This window comes from Aricia agestis, chromosome 4 (assembly GCF_905147365.1).
Source record: "Aricia agestis chromosome 4, ilAriAges1.1, whole genome shotgun sequence".
Lineage (NCBI taxonomy): Eukaryota > Metazoa > Arthropoda > Insecta > Lepidoptera > Lycaenidae > Aricia > Aricia agestis.
This window is the reverse complement of record NC_056409.1, coordinates 11,678,627-11,700,999: the sequence shown is the minus strand read 5'-3', so window position 1 is coordinate 11,700,999 and position 22,373 is coordinate 11,678,627. Positions and strand designations below refer to the sequence as shown.

General features: G+C 39.2%; 2 protein-coding genes across 3 annotated transcripts; one reads left to right on the top strand and one right to left on the bottom strand.

Annotated features, from left to right (window-relative positions):
* The first annotated feature begins 502 nt into the window (after positions 1-502).
* LOC121726521 (WD repeat-containing protein 20) lies at positions 503-7,487 on the top strand. The gene is made up of 6 exons (XM_042113913.1): positions 503-1,009; positions 1,236-1,418; positions 1,979-2,190; positions 2,782-3,676; positions 5,001-5,139; positions 5,581-7,487. Exons 1-5 carry the CDS (start codon positions 728-730, stop codon positions 5,136-5,138), a joined length of 1,710 nt encoding a protein of 569 aa, XP_041969847.1. The 5' UTR covers positions 503-727; the 3' UTR covers position 5,139; positions 5,581-7,487.
* A 2,356-nt stretch (positions 7,488-9,843) lies between these two features.
* On the bottom strand, positions 9,844-22,143 carry LOC121726519 (translation initiation factor IF-2, mitochondrial). Of its 2 annotated transcripts, XM_042113911.1 has the most exons (15): positions 22,056-22,143; positions 21,850-21,988; positions 21,578-21,698; positions 20,624-20,787; positions 20,071-20,251; positions 19,118-19,294; positions 17,932-17,981; positions 17,462-17,676; positions 17,119-17,197; positions 15,794-15,919; positions 14,776-15,001; positions 13,569-13,690; positions 12,674-12,857; positions 10,645-10,785; positions 9,844-10,135 (listed from the first exon to the last, which is right to left on the bottom strand). In XM_042113911.1, the coding sequence occupies exons 1-15, from the start codon at positions 22,079-22,081 to the stop codon at positions 9,963-9,965; spliced, it is 2,124 nt and encodes a 707-aa protein (XP_041969845.1). In that variant the 5' UTR covers positions 22,082-22,143; the 3' UTR covers positions 9,844-9,962. The 2 variants fall into 2 exon arrangements, with proteins under 2 accessions (XP_041969845.1, XP_041969846.1); XM_042113912.1 differs by lacking the exon at positions 21,850-21,988 and having other exon boundaries at positions 22,056-22,095.
* Positions 22,144-22,373: the final 230 nt, after the last annotated feature.

Genomic DNA, 22,373 nt, shown 5'->3' with positions numbered 1-22,373 from the left:
TCCACTAGCAAACTTAACGGTAGGTTAGCTGGTAAAATTCTCAAACTTATGTGATGGATGGCTAGGTTGGAAGATAGGAATGAAGTCAATTTCGCCGCCCCTCATTTTTGCCAGAGCGGCAAATGCCCAGCTCGCTCCCCCTTAGATCGGGCCCTGACTATTTATTATTCGTAGGATGTGGGCCTATAGGTGAACGCTGCACCTAGAATATCACAGGCAGGTTGTCCAAATATATACTAGTAATCTGTGAGGTTGTCTGTGTGTAAGTGATGTAACCGACCGCTTGTATGATGTGTCACAGAAAGTTTTATAGAGGTATTATGAAACTTCTAGAATTCAGTGCATTGCACATACATGCGGAGCTTATAAATACGATTATTTGTAATTTTCTGAATATTTGCATTTCTCTGAAAACCTTGGGTGAGTTAATTATTTGCCATCTATGCATTAAAAAAAATTAGTCATAAACAAGGAGCCGTCATTTTGTCTGACATGACACCTGATTTCATAGGTTGCTTCTGCGAATATCTAATTTGATTTTAGTTTTATGATTATAGATAGTGTGATTTCTTTTATGTTTATTTACTAAATGCGTTCTTGGATCAGTTTACCCACGCAGTGTGGCAATGGTGCTTAATCAGTTCATTTTGCGTGCGGGCTGAGGTGTCAACTGATACCGATCGGGCTTCCCAGGCGGTTTCTATGAATAATAACAGGATATGATAACATGGCCGTACAATCTGACTCTGGAGGGAAGGACGACGTGAAGACACAATTCGTGACGAGGGAGGGGACGTACCGATTGATGTCATTGTCGGAATACTCGAGGCCTAATCGTGTGGGTATCACTAGCGGATCAGTTTCCACTCAAGTGCGAGTTTCCCTAGTGACCCTGCCTCCGGGCCCCGGAGGAGGTGCCAGTAGTTCAGATGGGCAAGGCTCCGATGACAGGATATGCTTTAATTATGGAAAAGAAATCTATGTTTATGTCTATAGGGGTTTAAAAAAGGTAATTGCTTTCTATCCCATCAATCTTTCCTCCTACAATTGACCTACATAAATGCTTAAATAACATGTTTAAAATAAGTTTTAATTTTTTATTTTACACTTTCTTGTTTATACAATGGTCTGGCATTTGCGACTTTGGAAAATATAGCAATAAACTTCTTTTTTATACCTGAACATAAATTGTAAAATGACCAAGATGTTCATATTAACCATTACTTTATTTTTAGGCTGTAGATCTTACGAAGCCTGTAGATAAAAAAATGTACAAAGGCACAAATCCAACATGTCATGACTTCAACACAGTTACAATGACATCGGAAAGTATTTCCTTAATTATTGGCTTCTCTACTGGCCAGATACAACTTATAGATCCCATTAAGAAGGAGCTAAGTAAACTATTTAATGAAGAGGTAAGAGTTTATGTCTAAATATTTTATTGATTATAATTTTAAGCAATTACCCTCAATATTTGAATTAAACATAACAAATAAACAGCTATAACTTAACAGTTGAAAGTTATGTTATCATGTAGTGAAATACATTTAAAAAAATAGGACAAGTGATAAAGGTTTGAATTCAATCAGTTTTACTAGAAATTATTTACAGTTGTGAGTTAAGTAATTCATTGACATATTTTCTAGCTTACTGGATCTATAATCTAATCCTGCTTAAACTTTGTTGTGCAGAAATTTGTTTATCACATACCATATTACCTATATGGTTCTATATTTTTTTAAGTATATAAAATTCTATATCCTTTCTGGGACTAAAGTAATCCATGTAAAATTTATTTAGTAAATGATTAATGTTTTGTTATCAAAATTTTGATTAAATATCTCTTATATCAATCAGTACATCTGATATTATGATGTGAAAGAGAATAAAGTACCCTCTTTGTAGGGATTCATTTATTACTGAGTCTTCATAGAAAGAACATGTCACAATTATTTAATTTTCATTTATTTTACAGAGGTTGATAGACAAAACAAAGGTGACCTGTATAAAATGGGTGCCGGGGTCAAGTAACTTGTTTATCACATCACATGCTTCAGGACAGCTCTATGTGTATAATGAAGAGCTGACATGTGGCACTACTTCACCCAACTACCAACTATTCAAACAAGGAGACAGCTATTCCATACACACATGTCGGACAAAATCAACACGAAACCCTCTGTACAGGTAAGATTTTTGATTCCTTTAAGTCAAAAATATGGAATTAACTTATTCTGTTAGGCACAACATGATACTCATACCATACCTGTGTTTGCTATTTTAGTTTACGCCTCCGTGGTCTAGTGGCACAGAGCACGGCTCTTGACTCGGAGGTCGTGGGTTCGATTCCCGCGTTGGAAACATGTTATTTCCAAGTTTGGTTAGGACAATGCAGGCTGATCACCTGATTGTCTGACAAGTAAGATGATCCATGCGTCAGATGGGCATGTAAAAAGTCGGTCCTGCGCCTGATCTCTCGCCGGTCGTGTCGGTCTGCCGTCCCACTGGGTTATGAGAGTAAAGGAATAGAGAGTGCTCTTGTGTACTGCGCACACACTTGGGCACTATAAAAAATACTCCTGCGTAGCTGGCCTGGTTTCAATGAAACCGGCCACCGTCACCGAAACCGGTGTGGGAGCTATTATTATTTTAGTTTAATTCATCAAGCCCTATACGCTCACCTGTGAACAAGACACAATAGAATATCTATTGTGTGATGTGTCTTTCCCACGATCGACTGGTTAATAAGATATTGTAGCATCTTTACATTATTTTTAGGTGGGTAATAGGTGCAGAAGGCAGTTGCATTAACGAATTTGCGTTTTCGCCGTGCGGAACAAACCTGGCGGTGGTGTCGCAAGATGGATTTCTTCGAGTCTTTCACTACGACACTATGGAGTTGATCGGACGGGCGAGATCCTACTTCGGAGGTTTTTTGTGCGTTTGCTGGTCTCCCGATGGGAAATATGTGGTGGTCGGAGGGGAGGACGATTTAGTGACGGTGTGGTCGTTCGGCGAGCGGCGGGTGGTCGCGCGGGGGCAGGGCCACAGGTCGTGGGTGTCCGTCGTAGCGTTCGACCCCTACGTAGTGAGTTTCGCGGACCAAGACTCCGAAGTCGACGAGGACAAGCGCAGTTCCAGCTCCCAGTGTTACAGGCTAGGGAGCGTGTCGCAGGACACGCAGCTCTGCCTGTGGGACTTGACGGAGGACGTGCTGAAGCCTCCGGTGCGCGCGCGAGCCTCGGCGCACTTATCCCCCAACAGTCAAAACTTCTCGCCGAACGGCGTGCCCGGGACGAAGCCGGCGAAAGGAATCAAAACGAAGATCGGCCAGAAGCATGCGGAACTGAATAATGCGGCGGGCGAGCCGTCGGGAGCGAAGACGAAAGCGAACAACGTGTCGACGTTGAACATCAGCGTGGGGAAGGCGAAAGAGGAGAGCGGATCGCTGAGCGTCAACTTCACGCAGAGGCTCGCGGGTTTTTCGTTCGGCGAGAGAAGGTCGGAGCACCGGCGCAACTTCAGCCTAACGAAGCCGGCGGAGAAGAGCACGAGCGGCACGGGGCCGCGCGCGCGGGCCGTCGACGCCTGCGACCCGCTGCGGCTCATCGGCACCGCCTCTTGCCCCCGATTCGATGAGTGTCCCGTTTTGGAACCACTTGTGTGTAAAAAGGTAAGGTTGTATATTGTGTTTAGAAAAAAATAATATTAAGCCGGAAAAGCGGAACGGAAACTGTGAATCAGTCTGCTAATCTGGGGGAAATGTAAAAGCATAGAATGTAGAACTGTTTCAATCAGTGAAAAGTAAAACCGTCTACTACTACTACTAGGTACTCTGTTCAAGAAGTGATTTTTTATCTTGCGACAGCATTGCTACAAGAGAAAATTGTACATACAATATTTGCCAGAGAGCAGAAAATCATATATTGTGCCTTCTGTGTCTGTTACCTGTTACTGTCGCAAGATATAAAATCACTTCTTGAACAGAGTACCTACCTATAGACGGTTTTACTTTTCACTACTTGAAATAGCTCTACATTCTGTGCTTTTAAATTTCACTCAGATCGGCAAACTGATTCACAGTTCGACTCGGATTCGGAAACTGATTTATTGTGCGGTCATTGGGCAATGCCTGACGCGGCGAGCGTTTATTGGTTGTCGTGCGATGAAGTTTCCGAATCCGAATTACGCATTGTGAATCAGGGCCCTGCAGGCTTTGCATGTAGACAAAGGGAATAACAAAATAAATTTGTCAAATTGTTGTTGTTTATCCGTAAAAACTGTCAACGTTTCTATTCTTTCGCATTTCTGCTGTGACCATGCTAAGCCCCAATTTCACCAACGACTATTAAAGTTAACGCTCGAATTAGTATCACGTTATCTCTTTCGCTTTTCATAAGAATGAAAGAGAAGACATGACATTTTAAGAGCAGGCTGCCAAATTTTGCTGTGTTAGAAAATAAGTATAACGATCTCGGAATAAATTAAATTAAATAGAGATTTATTTAATCATTGTATTTTTATCAGCTATTTGCCTAAGGGAAAACACGATTCACTTATTTTGACTCGATAGTAATATTTTTCGAAATTATGAATCTTTCTGGGCTTTTCAACAAAAATCTGTTACACTTATCTTATTGAGTTACTGTCATAAAATAACTTGCACTACTACAATCACACACTTTATAAAATAATAGCTAAAGGAAGTATTTTGTTTTGGGACTTATGACCTTTACTTTCCTGCTATAATGCGGAAACCGTTGTTACGCGATATTGTTCACTATTAGCTGCAGCACATAGTACAATCCTCGCGGGAACGATTCATGGAATCATTATATCACGATTGGAGGATAGCGGGGTGTGTAGGCGGGGCTAGCGTGCTTAGATATTTTTGGAAGCAGGGTCTTAACAAGCTGTACGCTAACAGACATTAGTGAAATTGGGCCTAAGCCTATGTCTAAACTGTGAATGTGACTGACGTGTTCGTGGATTGTCAGGTGGCGCACGAGCGGCTGACGGCGTTGCTGTTCCGGGCGGAGTACCTGGTGACGGCGTGCGCGGACGGCTGCGTCAACACGTGGGCTCGACCCGCGCGCGCTCTTAACGGCGACCGCCGCTCAGACATTGCTGATTAATGTACGTATTATACCAGGGATTCCCAGACTTATTTTGTCTACCGCCCACTTTGAGAACAAATTATGTTTTAGCGCCCCCCATGATTTCAATTTAAAATGTATCCTGATGAAATAAATCACCCCCCAAGCATTTACACAACGCCCCCATTTTCACTTCAGCGCCCACAAGGGGGCGTTATCGCCCAATTTGGGAAAGAGTGGGAAGCCTAATACTCGATCAAATAAATACCATAATATAATGGAAACTTTAACGAAAATACGGCGGGTGTCGACAGCAGTCGACACTTGTCCTGCCGTCGATTGCCGTCGAATGCCGTCGACAAGTGCCGTTCGTCTGTAAGCAAAGACGTTGTCTGCGAGCAAAGTCGAGCGCAAAGAGCGCTAACATAAAAACATACAATATAACTTATTAAGACCGTTTTCAAACTTTATTTAATTTCAGGTCACAAGCGGCTTGGAGTAATAGACTGTTTAACTTAGTCATACTTCGAGGAGATTATGTGGGGTCGTCTGACTCTGTGCATGTGTACTAGTGAATGGCTGACGCGTCGAGCTTCGTACGATGCCCTGTACTTTCAAAACAAGTACCGTGTTTTTCTCTGTGATTTTATAATTATTGTCTCTGTGATTTCTTGATGTTTGAGTGTTGGTAAGACGATAGAGCATAAATGGCTTTATATTATTTTTATTTACTGTGTGCATCAATAATAATAAAAAATTGTTAATTGTTGGCTAGAAACTTCAATGATTGGCTATCTCCTTACATAACAATAGAGGGATATCGAGATCATTTTGTACTACAAAGAATAATCTTAAGTGTTTTTTGTTTTTAAAATTAACATAGCTAAATAAACATTTCAGCCGTTTATGCTCTAGCAACATTATTTCTTAGCGGCTGGTTTATGACGCTATAATGTTGGTCTGTTGAGTGTAAGGGTCTACTTGATGACTTAGAATGGGACTTTTTGTCTAAGGGTAGTGAGCTTTAAACAACTATCAACATATAACGTTAGTGAAGCTTTATGCCTTGATTAAACATTCTAATAACATAATTTAATGTTATTCTGTGTATGGTTTGTTGTATTAAATGAATAACAAAATTTAGGGTATATTATCAAGTAATTTAATAATATTTTGTGCAATGCATTTTAGCAATCCACTAACTTATGTCGACAATGTTTAAAAATTATATTGTTCACCTTTTATATCTTGTTACCAGCCACTTCCCAAAGACAAAATAGTGCATCGTTTAGTAAGCCTAGTCGTTACTTGCTGCTTCTTTTTGACAAGACTTAGGGCCATGCATACTTTACCTGTCAAGTTAAGTGGTGGATAGCCTATTCGGCACTTATCAGGAAGTGGTGAAACAGGCCCTTACTAAAGTAATGTACCCGAATGTTGAAATGCAAATCCTACATTGTTATATTGAAAATTGTGTAAAACCCATTCCATAAAGATAAATGTAAACAATGATTGCTTTTATAAAGTTTATACTTAAGTATTAACTTGGCTTTTGGAAATAATGAAAAATTTTTTACTTTATCGTACAGTCAGCATCAACGGCGGAGTCGTCAGTATCTAACGACTACAGAATACAGAATGATGTTAAAAAATATAAGTAAGTACCTTAATTTTTCTAAGGCTTCTGAAAACTCACGTCGTACAAAAAATATTAGATTTAAAAAATAAAAATAGCAAACCGGAGTTTTTGCTGGCTGTAAATCAGGATAATAATTATGTTGCGAATGTATAAATTTGTATAAACCTAATGAAGCATGATTGAGTGACTGTTGTGTATAGAGGGAGCACTACGACGAGGGAGATAGCAATAGAACGGATACGTTGGAATGTATAGATTCATGTATAATATATAACGTAAGGAGTAAAGTATTGCTCACCCATGTAAATATAGTATGTAGGAGGCAATCAAAGATTGCGTGTCCGTTGCCCCGTTCGAATCTTAGTCGATTTTATAACTGTAAAAGAATTAATACTAAACGAATATTCGTCTGGGGCCAACGGTTTGCACACGTGGGCTTCTTAAATTTCCTTTAAATTATGTCCATAAATCGATTTTACTGTTGTATCGATTCGTGACGCGAGATATCGATATTTTGTTGTCGAAGAATTTACTTCGTCTAGGATGTTTCATTCTATTCGCCTATTTCATTCATATATTACGTTCATAAATCATAACCAATGTGACCAATTTCACATGTTTTATAATGAATGTGTATCATTTTTGTCTCCAGTCACCCAAGGTCAAGAACTACTTTTACGTTTTCAACGATTTTATAAGCAATTCCTAATTACCCAATGCCTAATTTTATTAAAGCAATGTCAAAAGTAGTGGCGTAACTATAGGGTGGCAGGGCTGGCAAAATGCCACGGGCTCCCGACCCAAAAGGGCCCAGGATTTTTTTATACATTGTTTTATTATTATCGTGACGATTTTTACTGATAGGGCCCAATCAATTTGCCACGGACCCCGGATGTTATAGTTACGCCACTGGCCAAAAGGGCAACGCAAAATTGTGCAAACACATTCTTACATTAGCATTTATAAAGCGCATTCAGCTATGTAATGTTTAGTTATTATAATGACCACTTAGAACATTTTCTAGTTACAATTATTTATGAGGATAATTTTCTACTTTTGGTATGCGAGTGATACCCATGCATCTTATTATTATGCTATTAGATGATTTTATGTACCTAATAAGTCTTTGAAACAGATTCTTAAAAACATTTACAATTTACATTAAATATTGAAATGATCCCAGATCAATGTTATTTTATTCTTTACAAGTGTATGCAACGATGCGTTTAATATTTATTTTACTTAATTATTAATTTTATTATGTCAAAAAAAAATCTTTTTTTGTAGGGCTACTGGTATTGTCAGAGAAATGTATCTATAGTCAAATGGCAGACCTTCGTAATGATCTGGTTATATTAATGTTCAAACTAGCCAACAGTACACGACTAACGTTATGACTAACGTTATTTGGTGGGGACATGTCCCCACCAAATAACGTAGGTCCGCCATCTGTCTACGAATAAGGGTGAAGCCAAACGAGCGTAATTTGTAAGTTGTGAATCGCAGAATTTCTGCCGCGTAAAATATATTTTCATCTTTTCATACAAATCATGACTCACAAAATTAGGCTCGTGTGAATCAAACATGACTTTTGTATGAAACTGAATGCCGCAGAATTCTGCCGAACCGAAATTCTGCGACTCACAACTTACAAATTACGCTCATTTGGCTTCGCCCTAAGTGAGACACACACCATGCCGAAGTTCCGCGGCGGAAGTTCGGCATGATCCCGCCTGCAATGTATTTTAAATTATCGATGACATACTATGCCGAAATTCCGTCGCGTTATATTGTATGCGTTTGACATTGCTGACGTAATCATGCCGAACTCCCGCCGCGGAACTTCGGCATGGTGTTTTTAGACCATAAAGTTAATATATTCCGCTAGGTATATTAACTTTATGGTTTAGACCACGTTTAGACACTTAATTTCTGATGGTATAAAAAGCGAATTTATTACCCGTATAAAGCCTATAAAATAGGACCGTGCGACTCCACACGAAAACGAAACAACTTAATGAACATGTAACATAAAATATTTTAACATCTTTTGTTTTGCAATATTAAGACAAGTTATTATTTGAAAAGACGAAATTATTTATTGTGTTAGTATAGTTTGTTTTTAGCTATTTACTTAAGTGAGAGGTTGTTTAGAATTATTAAAATGGAAAAGTGGCAGAGGTACCGCTTTTCCTACCAATAGTCAATGACAATTATTATTATAAAACGGATATGACAGTGTTTTGTACGTAAGCCAACGCCTACTTACAAAATTCTCGAAAAATACTGCAAAATTACAATGTAAGATTATAAAACAACTTGGCAAAATTATAATCCATAGATCCATTCATCATCATAGATACCAGAAAAATATGCATTTAAATATATTATGTCCTGTCATTGTACAAAATGTAGTATGGCAAAGTTATGTATCACTGTATGTACCTACTGATATATGAACATTTTGTAAGCATTTGTATTTTACCTTGGACGGCACCTTACACTTTGTATGTATAATGTTTGTATGGTTTTTCGTTTGATAGTCGATTGTTATTGTTAATTCAATTCAGAGTTACTAGATGGCGCGTTAATTTATTGAGGAGGAGATGTTCAAAACTAGTGAGAAGTGAATAATGAGCCTATTATGTTAATAATGAAATAAATAGACGATTCTCTTTATAGAAACGTGGTTTTATTGTACCCAGAGCAACCCGAGTTGTGGGAAAATTTGCTGAACTGAAATAAGAATTTCACGAGCTGAAAATCGCACACATGAGTGCCATATTAGCCCGGGCGCGCACTAGCGGAGGTCGCGACGGCCATCGAGATAGCTACCTTAGTGTGAAACCGCCATAGACTACGCGCACCTGGCCGCACGGCCAGCGGCCACACCATACTTTCGATGGCCGCCGCGACCTGGCCGCTAGTGCGCGCCCAGCCTTATTATTTTTGACATTGACTTGAGTTACTCCTGAAATCTGAATACATACAACTCACCACATGAAAGTTGTATGAAGCCAGTAATAGATAAATCATTAATCTAGGGTTTTGATATAAATAACGATATAAAAATATTATTATATTAAGTACAACAACTCTATCCTGTTTAACTTAATGCATTTATTAATACAATTCTACTATCATAGGAACAAAGTTACTCGAGTATGGAATTCATACAAAGCTTACTTATTCCTTTTTCTAACACTCTCTCAAGCCTGTTGAGTTCAAAAGCCAGGGTCCCAGGTGGTAGTATCAGCGACATCTACCATTTTGTAGCACACTATGGTGTCTCCGGGCTGCACTTCAAAGTCAGGGTTGTCCAAACGCAGCCCACACTCCATGTCTCGTTTGATCGTCGTGACTTCGTCTTTCAAGTGCTTCATTGATGCTAATTTACCTGACAAAGCAAAATAATATTATATTAGTTTTTTAGGACAAAGAGGAAAACAGACTAATAATAATGTGTCTCACAACAGTTACGCTGTTAGAGTAGTTTTGTTATTTGCGCCATTAGACGTTTCTCATCAAAAGCAGGTAATTTGAAATCAGGGAATGTGGGGTATAGTTAAAAGAAAAACCTGCGACGCGCAATTATCCCGCCCCACCTTTAGGATTAATTTCACCAACGTCTGTTAGTGTTAATAGTTTGTTAAAATGTCATGTCTTCTCTTTCGTTAGTACGAAAAACGAGAGCGATAATGTGATTCTAATTCGAGCTGTAACTTTAACAGACGTTGGTAAAATTGAGCCTTAGCCTGCACCGATTACTATGTGGCGAGAACAATTTTTATCCACCCGTGATAGATATATCGTAATCGATTTTGTTTGAAGTTAAAATTAAAAAAAATGGCACTAATTGAAAAAAAATTCACGGAACCAAAGTTTTCATTGAAAATATATCCGTACCTTCATACACCACCTCTCCGTTCCGCACCACTCTATACAGCGCGTTACGCTGCAGCACGCCGCGCGTGCACCGCGCGCCCGCCACCGGCACGCGCCGCCGGCCCTCCGACACTGTGAACTGCTGGAGTACGTTCGCCTCGCCTGATAAAGGAAATATTACGGTGATGTTAGGACAGTGATAATAAATTGTTTGATAAAAAAAGCTCAGCTCTGGATTTATCTATGGGCAGTATAGGCCATGGCCTATGAGCGGCAGTGTCCTATCACCTATGGCGTCCTAGGGGGGCGGCAGCGCCCTAGGATGCATTTTTTTTAATGAAATAAGGGGATACCTGATGGAAAGCAACTACCGTCGCCCATGGACACTCGCAACATCAGAAGAGCTGCAGGTGCGTTGCCGGCCTTTTAAGAGGGAATACGCTCTTTTCTTGAAGGTTTGCAGGTCGTATAGGTCCGGAAATACTGCCGGTGACAGTTTGTTCCAGAGTTTTACAGTGCGCGGCAGAAAGTTACGCGAGAAACGCACGGTGGCATGACACAGTTCGTACATAGGGGCGGCAAAATTAAAGAGGCCTATAAATAAAATGAAATGCGGCCCTGTGGTAGCTTTATTATGTCCATTTGTATACATGGCTAGTCGTGGGTTCAAAAATGTTGTTTCAAGTTTAGTAAAAACAGGTCAGGCTGATTTTCTGAAGGCTAAAGAAAAATGGGCACCTATAGTTGGCGCTGCGTCTGATATCCTACTGGCTTACGTGAGTAATCAGGGCCCGATCTAAGGGGGGGGGGGGGGGAGCCGGGCATTTGCCCAGACCGGCAAAATTGAGGGGCGGCAAAATGACTTATTCCTACCTTCCAACCTAGCCATTACCCATCCACCACCCAAGTTTGAAAATTATACCTTCCAATCTACTTTAGGTTGGATAGTAGAAATATATTTTAAGTATTTTACAGTATACTTAAATATTCCCCCATTATCCCCCAACAAAACTAGCTTATGACTTGTATGGTTTTCTGTATGTAAAGGGCGGCAAAAATTATCTTTGCCCGGAGCGGATAATTAGCTAGATCAGGCCCTGAGAGTAATGAAATAGAGAACGACCCTTTTATAGGTGTATTGCGCGCACGCGCAGGTGTAACAAAAGTTACATCTGTGCTAATTAAGCTATCTAAGCTTGGTTTCAATAAATCCAGCCGTTGAAACTGTAAAAACGATATGGTAAATACGAAAATTTTAGAAGATAACTACGCACTTACGAATAATGATGGAGATAGTGAAACATTTATTAATACTAAAATCACATAACATTAGCAATTATGTCAAACCCAGTCGACAGATCACGACTTATATTGAATTGACAGAACTCAATCAAATGACGTAGGTCCGTCAACTGCTTAAGGGCGTTCGCTGCGTTAAGCGTGCGCCTGGCGCGGCCACCCGCGAGGCGTTCTTGTTTCATGTCATCCCATCAGCTTTATTCACACTGTGCCTTTTTCTGTTCGTCAAGGGCATGCGTTATAGCGCAGTCAACAGCGAACGTGAGGCATGCCCGCGACGCACGCCTTCTGACCGTCCAAAACATTCGCTTTGTTATTAAAAATGACAGTTGGCGTTGCGTTCTTTGACGCATTCAATTATTGAATGCGCCAAAACGAAAGTTGAATGAAAGAAGATGACGAAAATTGAAGACGAAAGCGCATAATGTGGACATATAGCTATAGAGCAGCGCTGCGTGAGGCGGTACAGCCGTCGCACGCGGCCTGTGCAGCGGTGCCCGCCACTCGGGCGACGGTCAACAATCTAGACGTGACAAATGGGCTGATTGGCTGACGCCTTTGCCTTTGTACACGTCGGCGTCGTCGTCTGTTGGCTAGGTAATATATCAATAAAAAATCCATAGGTATCGACTGTACACCCGCGTGACCGAAATTATACTGGCCGATGCGAGAGACGGGCAGCCGCGCTGGGCACACGCTCAATGCAGCAAACGCCCTAAGAATCAATTTTTTCGATGGTACTTAGACTTACCGACAATCTCCTCCTCCTGTCTAACCGGTATCCTATCGCTCAGCTCTCGTTTCACGTCATCCACCAGCTTGTATATGACGTTGTGTCTCTTGATAGCGATGTTGTTGTTCTTGGCCTCCACGGCGATAGTCGGCGGACAGTCCACGTTAAACGCGTAGATAACTGCGTTAAACGCTTGTGCAATCTGTAATACATTTTTTGAAATAAAATAAGGGGACAAACGAGCTAACGGGTCACCTGATGGAAAGCAACTACCGTCTCCCATCGTCAGCCTATATCAAGTCAGTGGTCATGATCTTTCGGCTAGGCTTGACATAACCCGATCAAATTACGTACTTTCGTCATCTGTCTATGAATCAATTCCTCTGATAGTGCCAATTGAACACAATAGCCTTCAATAATGCCTGATCGCGATCTGCCAAAAGAATGTCCCGCCCCGCAAAGTCCTCCACCTCTAAAGATACCTAAAATCGAACACTGCGCCCTCCCTTTCATCTTTTATCAAGGAATGTTAAAGTTTAGGGACCATCCAAGAAGTATGTGACACCTAAAGAAGGGGGGGAGGGGTTCGACGAAGTGTGACATGGTGTGACAAGGAGGGGTCCTAAATTTTGTGACATCACATTTTAAATTCAATAAATTGAATAAGTAGCGAAATTATTGAGGTGGTATTAATTTTTAGATGTAAAATTGCAGCGACGTCACACAAGACAATAGGGAGGGTCTCACAATGTGACCACCTGTGACAAGAGGGAGGGAGGGGGGGGGGGGGGGGGGGGTCTAAAAATCATGAAAATAGTGTAACGTACTTTATGGATTGTCCCTTATATCTAGTATGAAACACTAGAGTTTAGAGCTATCGATATTGCTATCTCTTTCGCTCTACGACATTTACCTCCAAGTCATTAGGTGTGAGTTGTCCGACGCCGAAATGCACGATGTCGAGCCGCACGCGGTCGTGTTCGTCGTACGTCTCCAGTATATCCAATATGGCTTCCACTGACCCGTCCACGTCACCTGGTAATGATTTTTTTTAAAATATTTTCACATCAGTTTTAAAATTAAACAGATAAACATTTTAAAATGTTATTATTGCTATTTTAAAGACATCACTAGCTATTTGACCGAGCTTTGCTCGGTATTCGATAAAACACGAATTAAATGACATTTTCTAAAAATGATTCCTAGGTAGATCGATTTATCGCCCCCGAAACCCCCTATATACTAAATTTCATGAAAATCGTTGGAGCCGATTCCGAGATTCCAATTATATATATATATATATATATATATATATATATATATATATATATATATATATATATATATATATATATATATATATATATATATATATATATATATATATATATATATATATATATATATATATATATATATATATATATATATATATATATATATATATATATATTTATATACAAGAATTGATCGTTTAAAGATATAAGATATATATACTACCTGTTTGACCGAGCTTTGCTCGGTATTCAATAAAACACGAATAAAAAGACATTTTCTAAAAATGATTCCTAGCTAGATCAATTTATCGCCCCCGAAACCCCCTATAAACTAAATTTTATATATATATATATATATATATATATATATATATATATATATATATATATATATATATATATATATATATATATATATATATATATACAAGAATTGCTCGTTTAAAGATATAAGATATATAAGATGTAGAAATAATACGCTCGCGTATTGTGATTATTGACAACGAAATAACATACAAACTTTATTTCATATTAAGTGTCGTTTGTGGCAAAACTTTAGGTAAAAAAGCATGCTGCGCAATATATAAATCGATACCGAAGTCGCCTGAAAACTGTGCAGGCTAAAAATTGTAGGAAAATTCTTATTGACAGTTTTCTAAGCCACGAAGCCAGAGCACTTGTCGGGTCTGCCCCCTAGCGGCAAGTCCGAAAACCTTTTTATATAAACACATTAAAAATATTTTTTTAAGAAGGAGCATGTCGTACCCACTGTAGCTTATTATGTGTCAACGTGCTACATCAGTACGGTTTCCGTACAAAAATGACCCTTCTTAATCCATTTACCTCTAACCACCACACTGAGTGTAGGATGGTCGTCCTCTTGTATCATCTTCTCTCGCGGTCCCTGGCGTCGCAGTTTGAACCGCCCCATTAGTCTCTTCTGTGCTAGATGCTGTTTGTACTGCTGCAGGTGGGACATCTGCTTCTCCTTGATCACTTCCAAATCCGCTTCCTGCTTTTCCTTCATGCGCTGATTGTGGCGCCATCTCATCACTTCATTCGCGCGTTTCTACGGGTTGAAAGTGATTTAGACTATAGTTTCATGAAGCGAGCCAAAGGGTTTTATGCAATGTCACAGCGATAAAATGCATGTGAGGAGCTGTACAGGGATCACTGACCTCCATTATACACGTACTTGTATAATGGAGATCAGTGACAGGGATACATTTTGATATGTAAAATATCTAGCTATCTCGGTCCTTCAATCACATATCAAGTATATTATAATCTCCCCCTTTTTAGGGTTCCGTAATCATCGAGGCACTGGAAATGTAAAAAAAATCACAGGTGTAGGAAATATGCTGAATTTAAAAGGAAAACTATCACGGCTAAGAAGACTTCATAATTTATTGAGTAATAGTCGATCAACTAAAAAAATGAATTTGGATAAGTATAAAGGAACTTTTCGCTTAAATTCCTTTGAACGTAACTGAGATGATGTTGTCAGTAGTATAAAACACGTTATTATGGGCTACTACGGAACTCTATATTGCGCGTTGCCCGATACGCTCTTGGCCGGTTTTTATTAAGAAGTCGTTTTAATATTAAAGAAGACACACCTTGTGTCTTCTCTAAGGCTAAGATTTCCTAAAAACCTGTTAACCTACACATGTTGGACTTTCTGAAAGTATTTGGGCCTGTTTCACCACTTCCTGATGAGTGCCGGTTAGCCTATCCACAACTTAACTTGACAGACAAAGTATGGAGAATCAGTGAAAAAAGTTGTGGATAGCCTATCGGGCACTTTATGAGGAAGTGGTGAAACAGGCCCTTAGTATTTCAGTTCCAATATTTCACTTACCTCGCTAGGCACTTGCAGCACGTGATCGCCGGCGGCGGGCAGGTCGCGCCAGCCGAGCACCGCCACCGGCGCCGACGGCCCCGCCGCCTCCACCGCGCGACCTTCCGCGCTGCTCAGAGACCGCACCTTATAGAAACATCAATAAAGATGCGGTTACACGAGCAATAATTGCTCGGCGACACGAATGGACCGATCTGGAGCAATTAGTGGAGCAATATGGAGAAATTTCAATTAATTGCTGCTTATTGCCGCAAATTGCTCGATGTAGTCGTGACGTCATAGTTGACGAGAATTGACTGGAATTGAGCAATTTTAGTTGCCCGAGCGTACCTTAAGGCATCCATTACACGGTAGGTTTTGCTGCCAGTTTTACCACAGTCATGACGTGATTGTTGAATAACCTACCGTGTAATGCAGTGACTGATGGTTGCATGAAATTGATTGACGGAAATCTGGATATCTTGATTTTTGCTTCATGCAACGATCAGTCACAAATTTTGAGTGAGTGTTGTCACATCTGACAAAATAGGAAAAATATTAGAAACGTATACCTTTGAAAATTTTGGCTTTGACTGACATAAAACTGAAGAGAATTGAGTGACCGTCTAATACCATTCGTCAATCCATCAGTCAAACATAATTCATGATTGACGGAATTGACTGTCGCTTGCATGATCGTGTAATGGATGCCTTATGCAACACTGTCAAACTGTAACTTTTTTATTCGGAATAATTTTTCTTCTTCTTGTTTAATGGCACCCAAATATTATGCAGGGTTACACCATTCTGACCATAGACTTATAATATATATTCTGACAGTGTCGAGTGAATAATTTTTGTACCATCGAAGAAATTGGTTCATAGGCAGTTGACAAACCAACGTCATTTGGTCGAATTATGTCAATTCAATGTAATTCGTGATCTGTTAACTGGGCTTGACAAAACGCGACCTATTTATGTAGGTCCGCAATCTGCATATGAATCAACTGCTCTGATAGTACAAATGTTTCTTAAACGTCGTTACTTCTGGTGCCTACCACCGGATCGGGAACTAACACGGCGAGAAGAGCCGGCGTAAGAACTCCAACGGGGCCATCTTTTGCCAAAAAGATGGAAAATATCATATTATCAAAGGATAACATCGGCAGGACGTCTGGTGGATGTCTGATATCTGTCCGATTACATTTTACAAGATAGCGAAATTAGTTCTTAATTCATCTACGCGGCAAAACCATGTCGCACTTTTCAAGTTTTATCAACATTTTATGGTTAGTTAACTTTAATTTCATAAAGATTTTCTATGACATAATATACGCAATCAATACCTTGGCCCACCCCATGCCGGCCACAATGATCGACCCCCGTCGCAGGGTACCTCTCTGCACTAGAACTGTAGCTTGCTTCCTGTAAAAATAAATTAATAAATTAACAGTAAACAAGTAAGGGGCGATTTCACTAAAGAAACGGAACGCGTTTATAACATCGAATTGCATTTCACCAACATAAACTAAACGCGTTCAAAGAAAATCCGAGTTTTATCTTCTGAACGCCCAATGTTCGCGGTTTAATTCATAAATTGGTGCCTTTTCCAATGTATAGCGTACTGTTAAATATTTTTAAGAGCAAGAGAATTCAAGTTCTTTTGTAACTTTATTAACTTTTTCTTACCCTGTCTGTGGATCAACCTGGGACTCCAAAACGACTCCCTCTACCGACCCTCCTGGGTCCGACTTCAATTCCATCAGCTGGGCTTGGACTATGAGGGCTTCGACCAGCTTGTCCAGATGTAGCCTTTTCAACGCTGACACTGGTATAGCTTGGACCTCTCCGCCCATCTCTTCACATATAACCCCGTGCTGCGCTAGGGCGCGTAATGTCCTTTCCTATGATAAAAACATTGTAATTAATATTTTATAAGGGCTCTTAACTACATGAAGTATTTTTTTAAATACAAAATAATGAGCAATAAAAAGTTTAGGCCAGCTTATTATACAGTTCTGAGTTAAAGTTATCTTGGGTTAAACGAAATATTTTTCTCATTTACATAAAATGAAATAGAAGAGAGATAACATAGGGTTTACTTTAACTTAGATCTGTAAGCATAGGCCTTAATAAAATAAATATCTGGGCCTACCTACAATGTTCACACCTGGCTTGTCTATCTTGTTAATTGCCACCAACAATGGAACTGAAATAAAGTAACATGAATTTTAGTACAAGGTTAGGTTAGTCTGAGTTCTGGGTTCTGCCGTCTAATTCTCAGCTACCTACAACGAGTACTCGTGAGATAGCCTGCGATCGATACGACATTCGACGCTTGAGAATCGGGGCCCAGATTCAAAATTCGTTGACCTTATTTTGGAAACTTTCGAGTTACGACATGTATACTGGACAAAGCTTCGACTTCGCTTAGTTTTGTCAACATTGAGTTTTAACTTTTAACCAATAAGACGGCAAGATTCCAATTCAAACGGCCGGTACGGAAATTGTGAATTAATTTATGACTTATTTTGTATTAAATGATCAAATAGTTAGTTCCTTCTTAGTTCTTTCCCAGTAAAAAGTTATTAATTAATAATCCAAACCAAAAGATGAGTCTCTTTCTTTGAACCATAATATCTACTTTGTCCGTCTATGCAGGGTACTGACCTCCATCATACAAGTACGCTGGACTTATGACACCCTTTGAAATTACAGCTATTTTTTGTGCCTATTTGAAGCGGGCAAGCATTGGGGGGGCTGATTCCGCAACTAATAGGCACAAAAAGCAGGTGGGTATCATAAGTCCAGCGTACTTGTATAATGGAGGTCAGTGATACATGGTGTAACAAAACTAGGGCCAGTATAAATAGTTAGTACTCAAGATGCATTTCGGTCTCAAGACACGGTTCAGGCTCTGATTGGTTGGCTGTCAAAATTTGGACCAATCACAGAGCCGAACCGCGTCTTCAGACCGGATCGCATCTTAAGTACTGACTATTTATACCGGCCTAAGTGATAATAGAAAAGAGCGTATACCCTCTTAAAAGGCCGGCAACGCACCTGCAGCTCTTCTGATGTTGCGAGTGTCCATGGGCGACGGTAGTTGCTTACCATCAGGTGACCCATTTGCTCGTTTGCCCCCTTATTTAATAAAAAAAAAAAAAAAATACATTAGGGTGTGTATGTGTTCTTTAACTAGACATAGTGAACTGTGAAAGTAGCAGCGCTGAAAGAGTAACTTTTTTAAACTTTTGTATGGGAAAATTCATGACGCCTAGCCCATAGAAAAGTTGCGCTTGGCTATAAAAATCACATTTTTACATATATAACAATATGCCATACCATTCGCATCTCTAGCCATGCGTATAGACTCCAGCGTTTGCTCCATGACGCCGTCGTCTGCGGCGACCACTAACACCACTAAGTCGGTAGCGTGCGCGCCGCGCGACCGCATCGCCGTGAATGCGGCGTGGCCCGGCGTGTCCAGGAACGTGACGCGTTCACCAGACGGTAGCTTCACTGTAACATTCGTAAAAGTATAATAGCCGATGAAATTGGCCGAGAGAACTGTCTCGTCACAGTCTCGCCACTCTACTTGGTAGGTGTAATCAGTACCATGTAATTGTTTTGAGACTCAAATAATCGGACGAGAATGCTGCGTCCTACTTTAACAAACGTGAAATGGCGTTGTTAGAGCTGGACGCGGCATTCTCGTCCTCGTTTTGAGTATCAAAACAGTTTCGTAGTAGGCCTACAGGCCCTAAGCATGAATGTAGGTCATAACATCCTATTATGGTCAGTGCATCCCAAAGTCCAAAGTAATATTATGAATTATGGGAAATTGTGTAACATTTTAAATATGTTGATAATGATGACAAGTAATATCAAATATGTATTATAAAAGCAAAAGAGCATCTTTCTAGTTTCTATCTGTCCGTCTCATAAGTCTTGACTTCTTAAATAGCTAAATCGTTCTTGACGCAATTTAAAATAGAGATATACTTTAGAGGTCTGAAGGACATAGGATAGTTATTGTCCTGGTAAAATGGATCCTGTCTAAATCTTAGCACTAACGCAACCCCGCGGGCCGCCGGGACTTTTATCAGCGGCCCACGTGATGTCAAACCATTTTGAAATTTATGCCAATCGGCAATATAGTGGAAAGTCGTCATGAAAGTCATGAAGTTAATTGTTTTGTTATTTTTAACCATCGCGGCCCGCGACAATAAGACCAAAGCATATTTGTGGCTCTTATGAAAAAGAGGTTCATTACCACTGCTCTAACTCATTAATACCTTCAAAAGCTCCAATATGTTGTGTGATGCCCCCAAACTCAGTGTCAACAACTGATGTATTCCTAAGTGCATCTAGCAATGTTGTCTTGCCATGATCAACATGTCCCATCACACAGACTACTGGTGGTCGGGGCCGAAGGTCTTCTGGTTTAGCTGGGGGCGCTGGCACTGCATCTTTATTCTGTCAAAAAATTTAGTTATACTTACATTAGCATGGATGTTGTCGAAATTTTCCTAAGATTTTTGAATGAATGAATTTTTGAGTCTCCTTTGCAGCTTTGGGTTAAAACTCGCATTAAAACTGGATTGTCATGCCCTTCAAAATAAAGTAACACAAATTGAAGTACTAACAAAATACTTGATCCATAACTCAAGGGTGCCATGCCCTTTGCTTATAAAGTTCTGGTCTAAATTACCAGATTATACTGTGTCCAGTATATTCCAAGAATATTTTATCTATTATAAAGTTAAAAATTATAATATATATTCAATTTAGTATTAATAATAAGATATAATTATACAAGTTGAGCAACATTAATTTCTAACATTTTACCTCTTCTTCTTCAATTTCATCTGTAGGTTTAGCTATAAATTTGAATCTGCGCCCAGATATTTTAACAATTTCTTTTATGATCTGCTGGTTGTGGATTATTGTATCCTTTGTATATTCTGTTCCAGAATCTTTATCAGCAAATTTAAGAGCTTTAAATACATGGTCTAAAAAGGAAAAATATTATTTTTTTAGACGTGTATTACATTATCATTTATATGATCATATATAGGATCCAATATATATGATCATTTGATCATATCTGCATATTACATTATCATATTTCATTGATCCTATTTTACGTCATATGTGGTTTCAATAGCCAATGGAGAGCGCTAACGCTGATAGGTATTGACGTCAGGGTTACTAGATCTAAGAGAATTCGATTTGTCAAAAGAAATTTCGTTTGTGTGGGTGTGACTAGATGTATGCAAATTATAATTGCATTTAAGTTGATAAAAAATGCTATGCAATAGCTTTACTATGGGAGTCCCAGAGTGCCACACATATTTTTTAATCTATTCTGATTTTATGCTTATTATACTATATAATTATTATTTTTATATTATTAAATTAAATTATATATATACGTGGGAGAGCCATGCTTCGGCACGAATGGGCTGGCTCGACTGGAGAAATACCACGTCCTCACAGAAAACCGGCGTGAAACAGTGCTTGCGCTGTGTTTCGCCGAGTGAGTGAGTTTACCGGAGGCCCAATCCCCTACCCTCCCTTATTCCGTTCCCTTTCCATCCCTACCTTCCCCTATTACCCTATTCCCTCTTAAAAGGCCGGCAACGCAGCTGCAGCTCTTCTGATGCTGCGAGTGTCCATGGGCGACGGAAGTTGCTTTCCATCAGGTGACCCGTTTGCTCGTTTGCCCCCTTATTTCATTAAAAAAAAAACATTTATACTGATATGCTATAATGATGTTTAAGGTGATTGTTCCTATCTTACCAATATCTTTATTCAAAACATTTGCAACTTCTTGAACTGTCATGTTATTCCATATTCCTACAACACCAGAGCCAGCTTTAGGTGAATATCTTATAATTCTCCTTCCTGTATTTTCTACTGCCTGCAAAAGTGTATGCAATTAATGTTTTTAAATAACCTAAGAAATATCTCAGGTCCATCAGTACAATCAAATTAATCACTAATTAAAGCAACTATCGTATAGATGGATATAATTGAAAAAAGCTGCAGTTAATTAATAATCAAATTAGTACCTTTTCCTCGGGTGTTTTCCTTTTTTTGTAAAAAAATGCAGACACAGATATTTGTCGGTGTAATGTTGTAAATTCATTTAGAAATGGGTTGTGGCCAAGACTGGTATGTCCCTTGTTTTGAACAAAATATTTGGATAATCTAAAATGCACATTTTAATGACTACAAAGTAATTTAAATTATTAAACGAAATGTATGATGGACTTACTGTCTAAATAAAGTAGATCTATACATTCTAGACGTTTGGTATTATAATTTATGGCGGTAATGTTGTAAGTATCATATTAAAATAAATTATTTAAAGTAAATTATATATGTAAGTTTTATACAAAAAATAAACTTATTTTTGCCGTGAAATAACCTCAATTCAAAATAGTCTTATCCTTCTTCTTTAAAAAAAACCAATGTCAAAAGTTCATAGAGCACCATAGATTTTTTTACCGCTGCGCTACGACTGATATCGTCCTCAACTTTCAAGTTTCAAACTTTCAACAATAAATATTAATTTAAACTTACAAATTACAAT

Excerpts from the sequence above, each read along its gene's own strand:
- LOC121726519 (XM_042113911.1), bottom strand. The coding sequence starts at position 22,081 with ATGTATAGATCTACTTTATTTAGACA. Across the intron at positions 21,989-22,055 it reads AGATCTACTTTATTTAGACA|ATTATCCAAATATTTTGTTC; the intron begins GTAAGTCCATCA and ends TGTGCATTTTAG. Across the intron at positions 13,691-14,775 it reads ACTCAGTGTGGTGGTTAGAG|GTGACGTGGACGGGTCAGTG; the intron begins GTAAATGGATTA and ends AATCATTACCAG.
- LOC121726521 (XM_042113913.1), top strand. The coding sequence starts at position 728 with ATGGCCGTACAATCTGACTCTGGAGGGAAGGACGACGTGAAGACACAA. Across the intron at positions 1,010-1,235 it reads TCTATAGGGGTTTAAAAAAG|GCTGTAGATCTTACGAAGCC; the intron begins GTAATTGCTTTC and ends CTTTATTTTTAG. Across the intron at positions 3,677-5,000 it reads AACCACTTGTGTGTAAAAAG|GTGGCGCACGAGCGGCTGAC; the intron begins GTAAGGTTGTAT and ends GTGGATTGTCAG.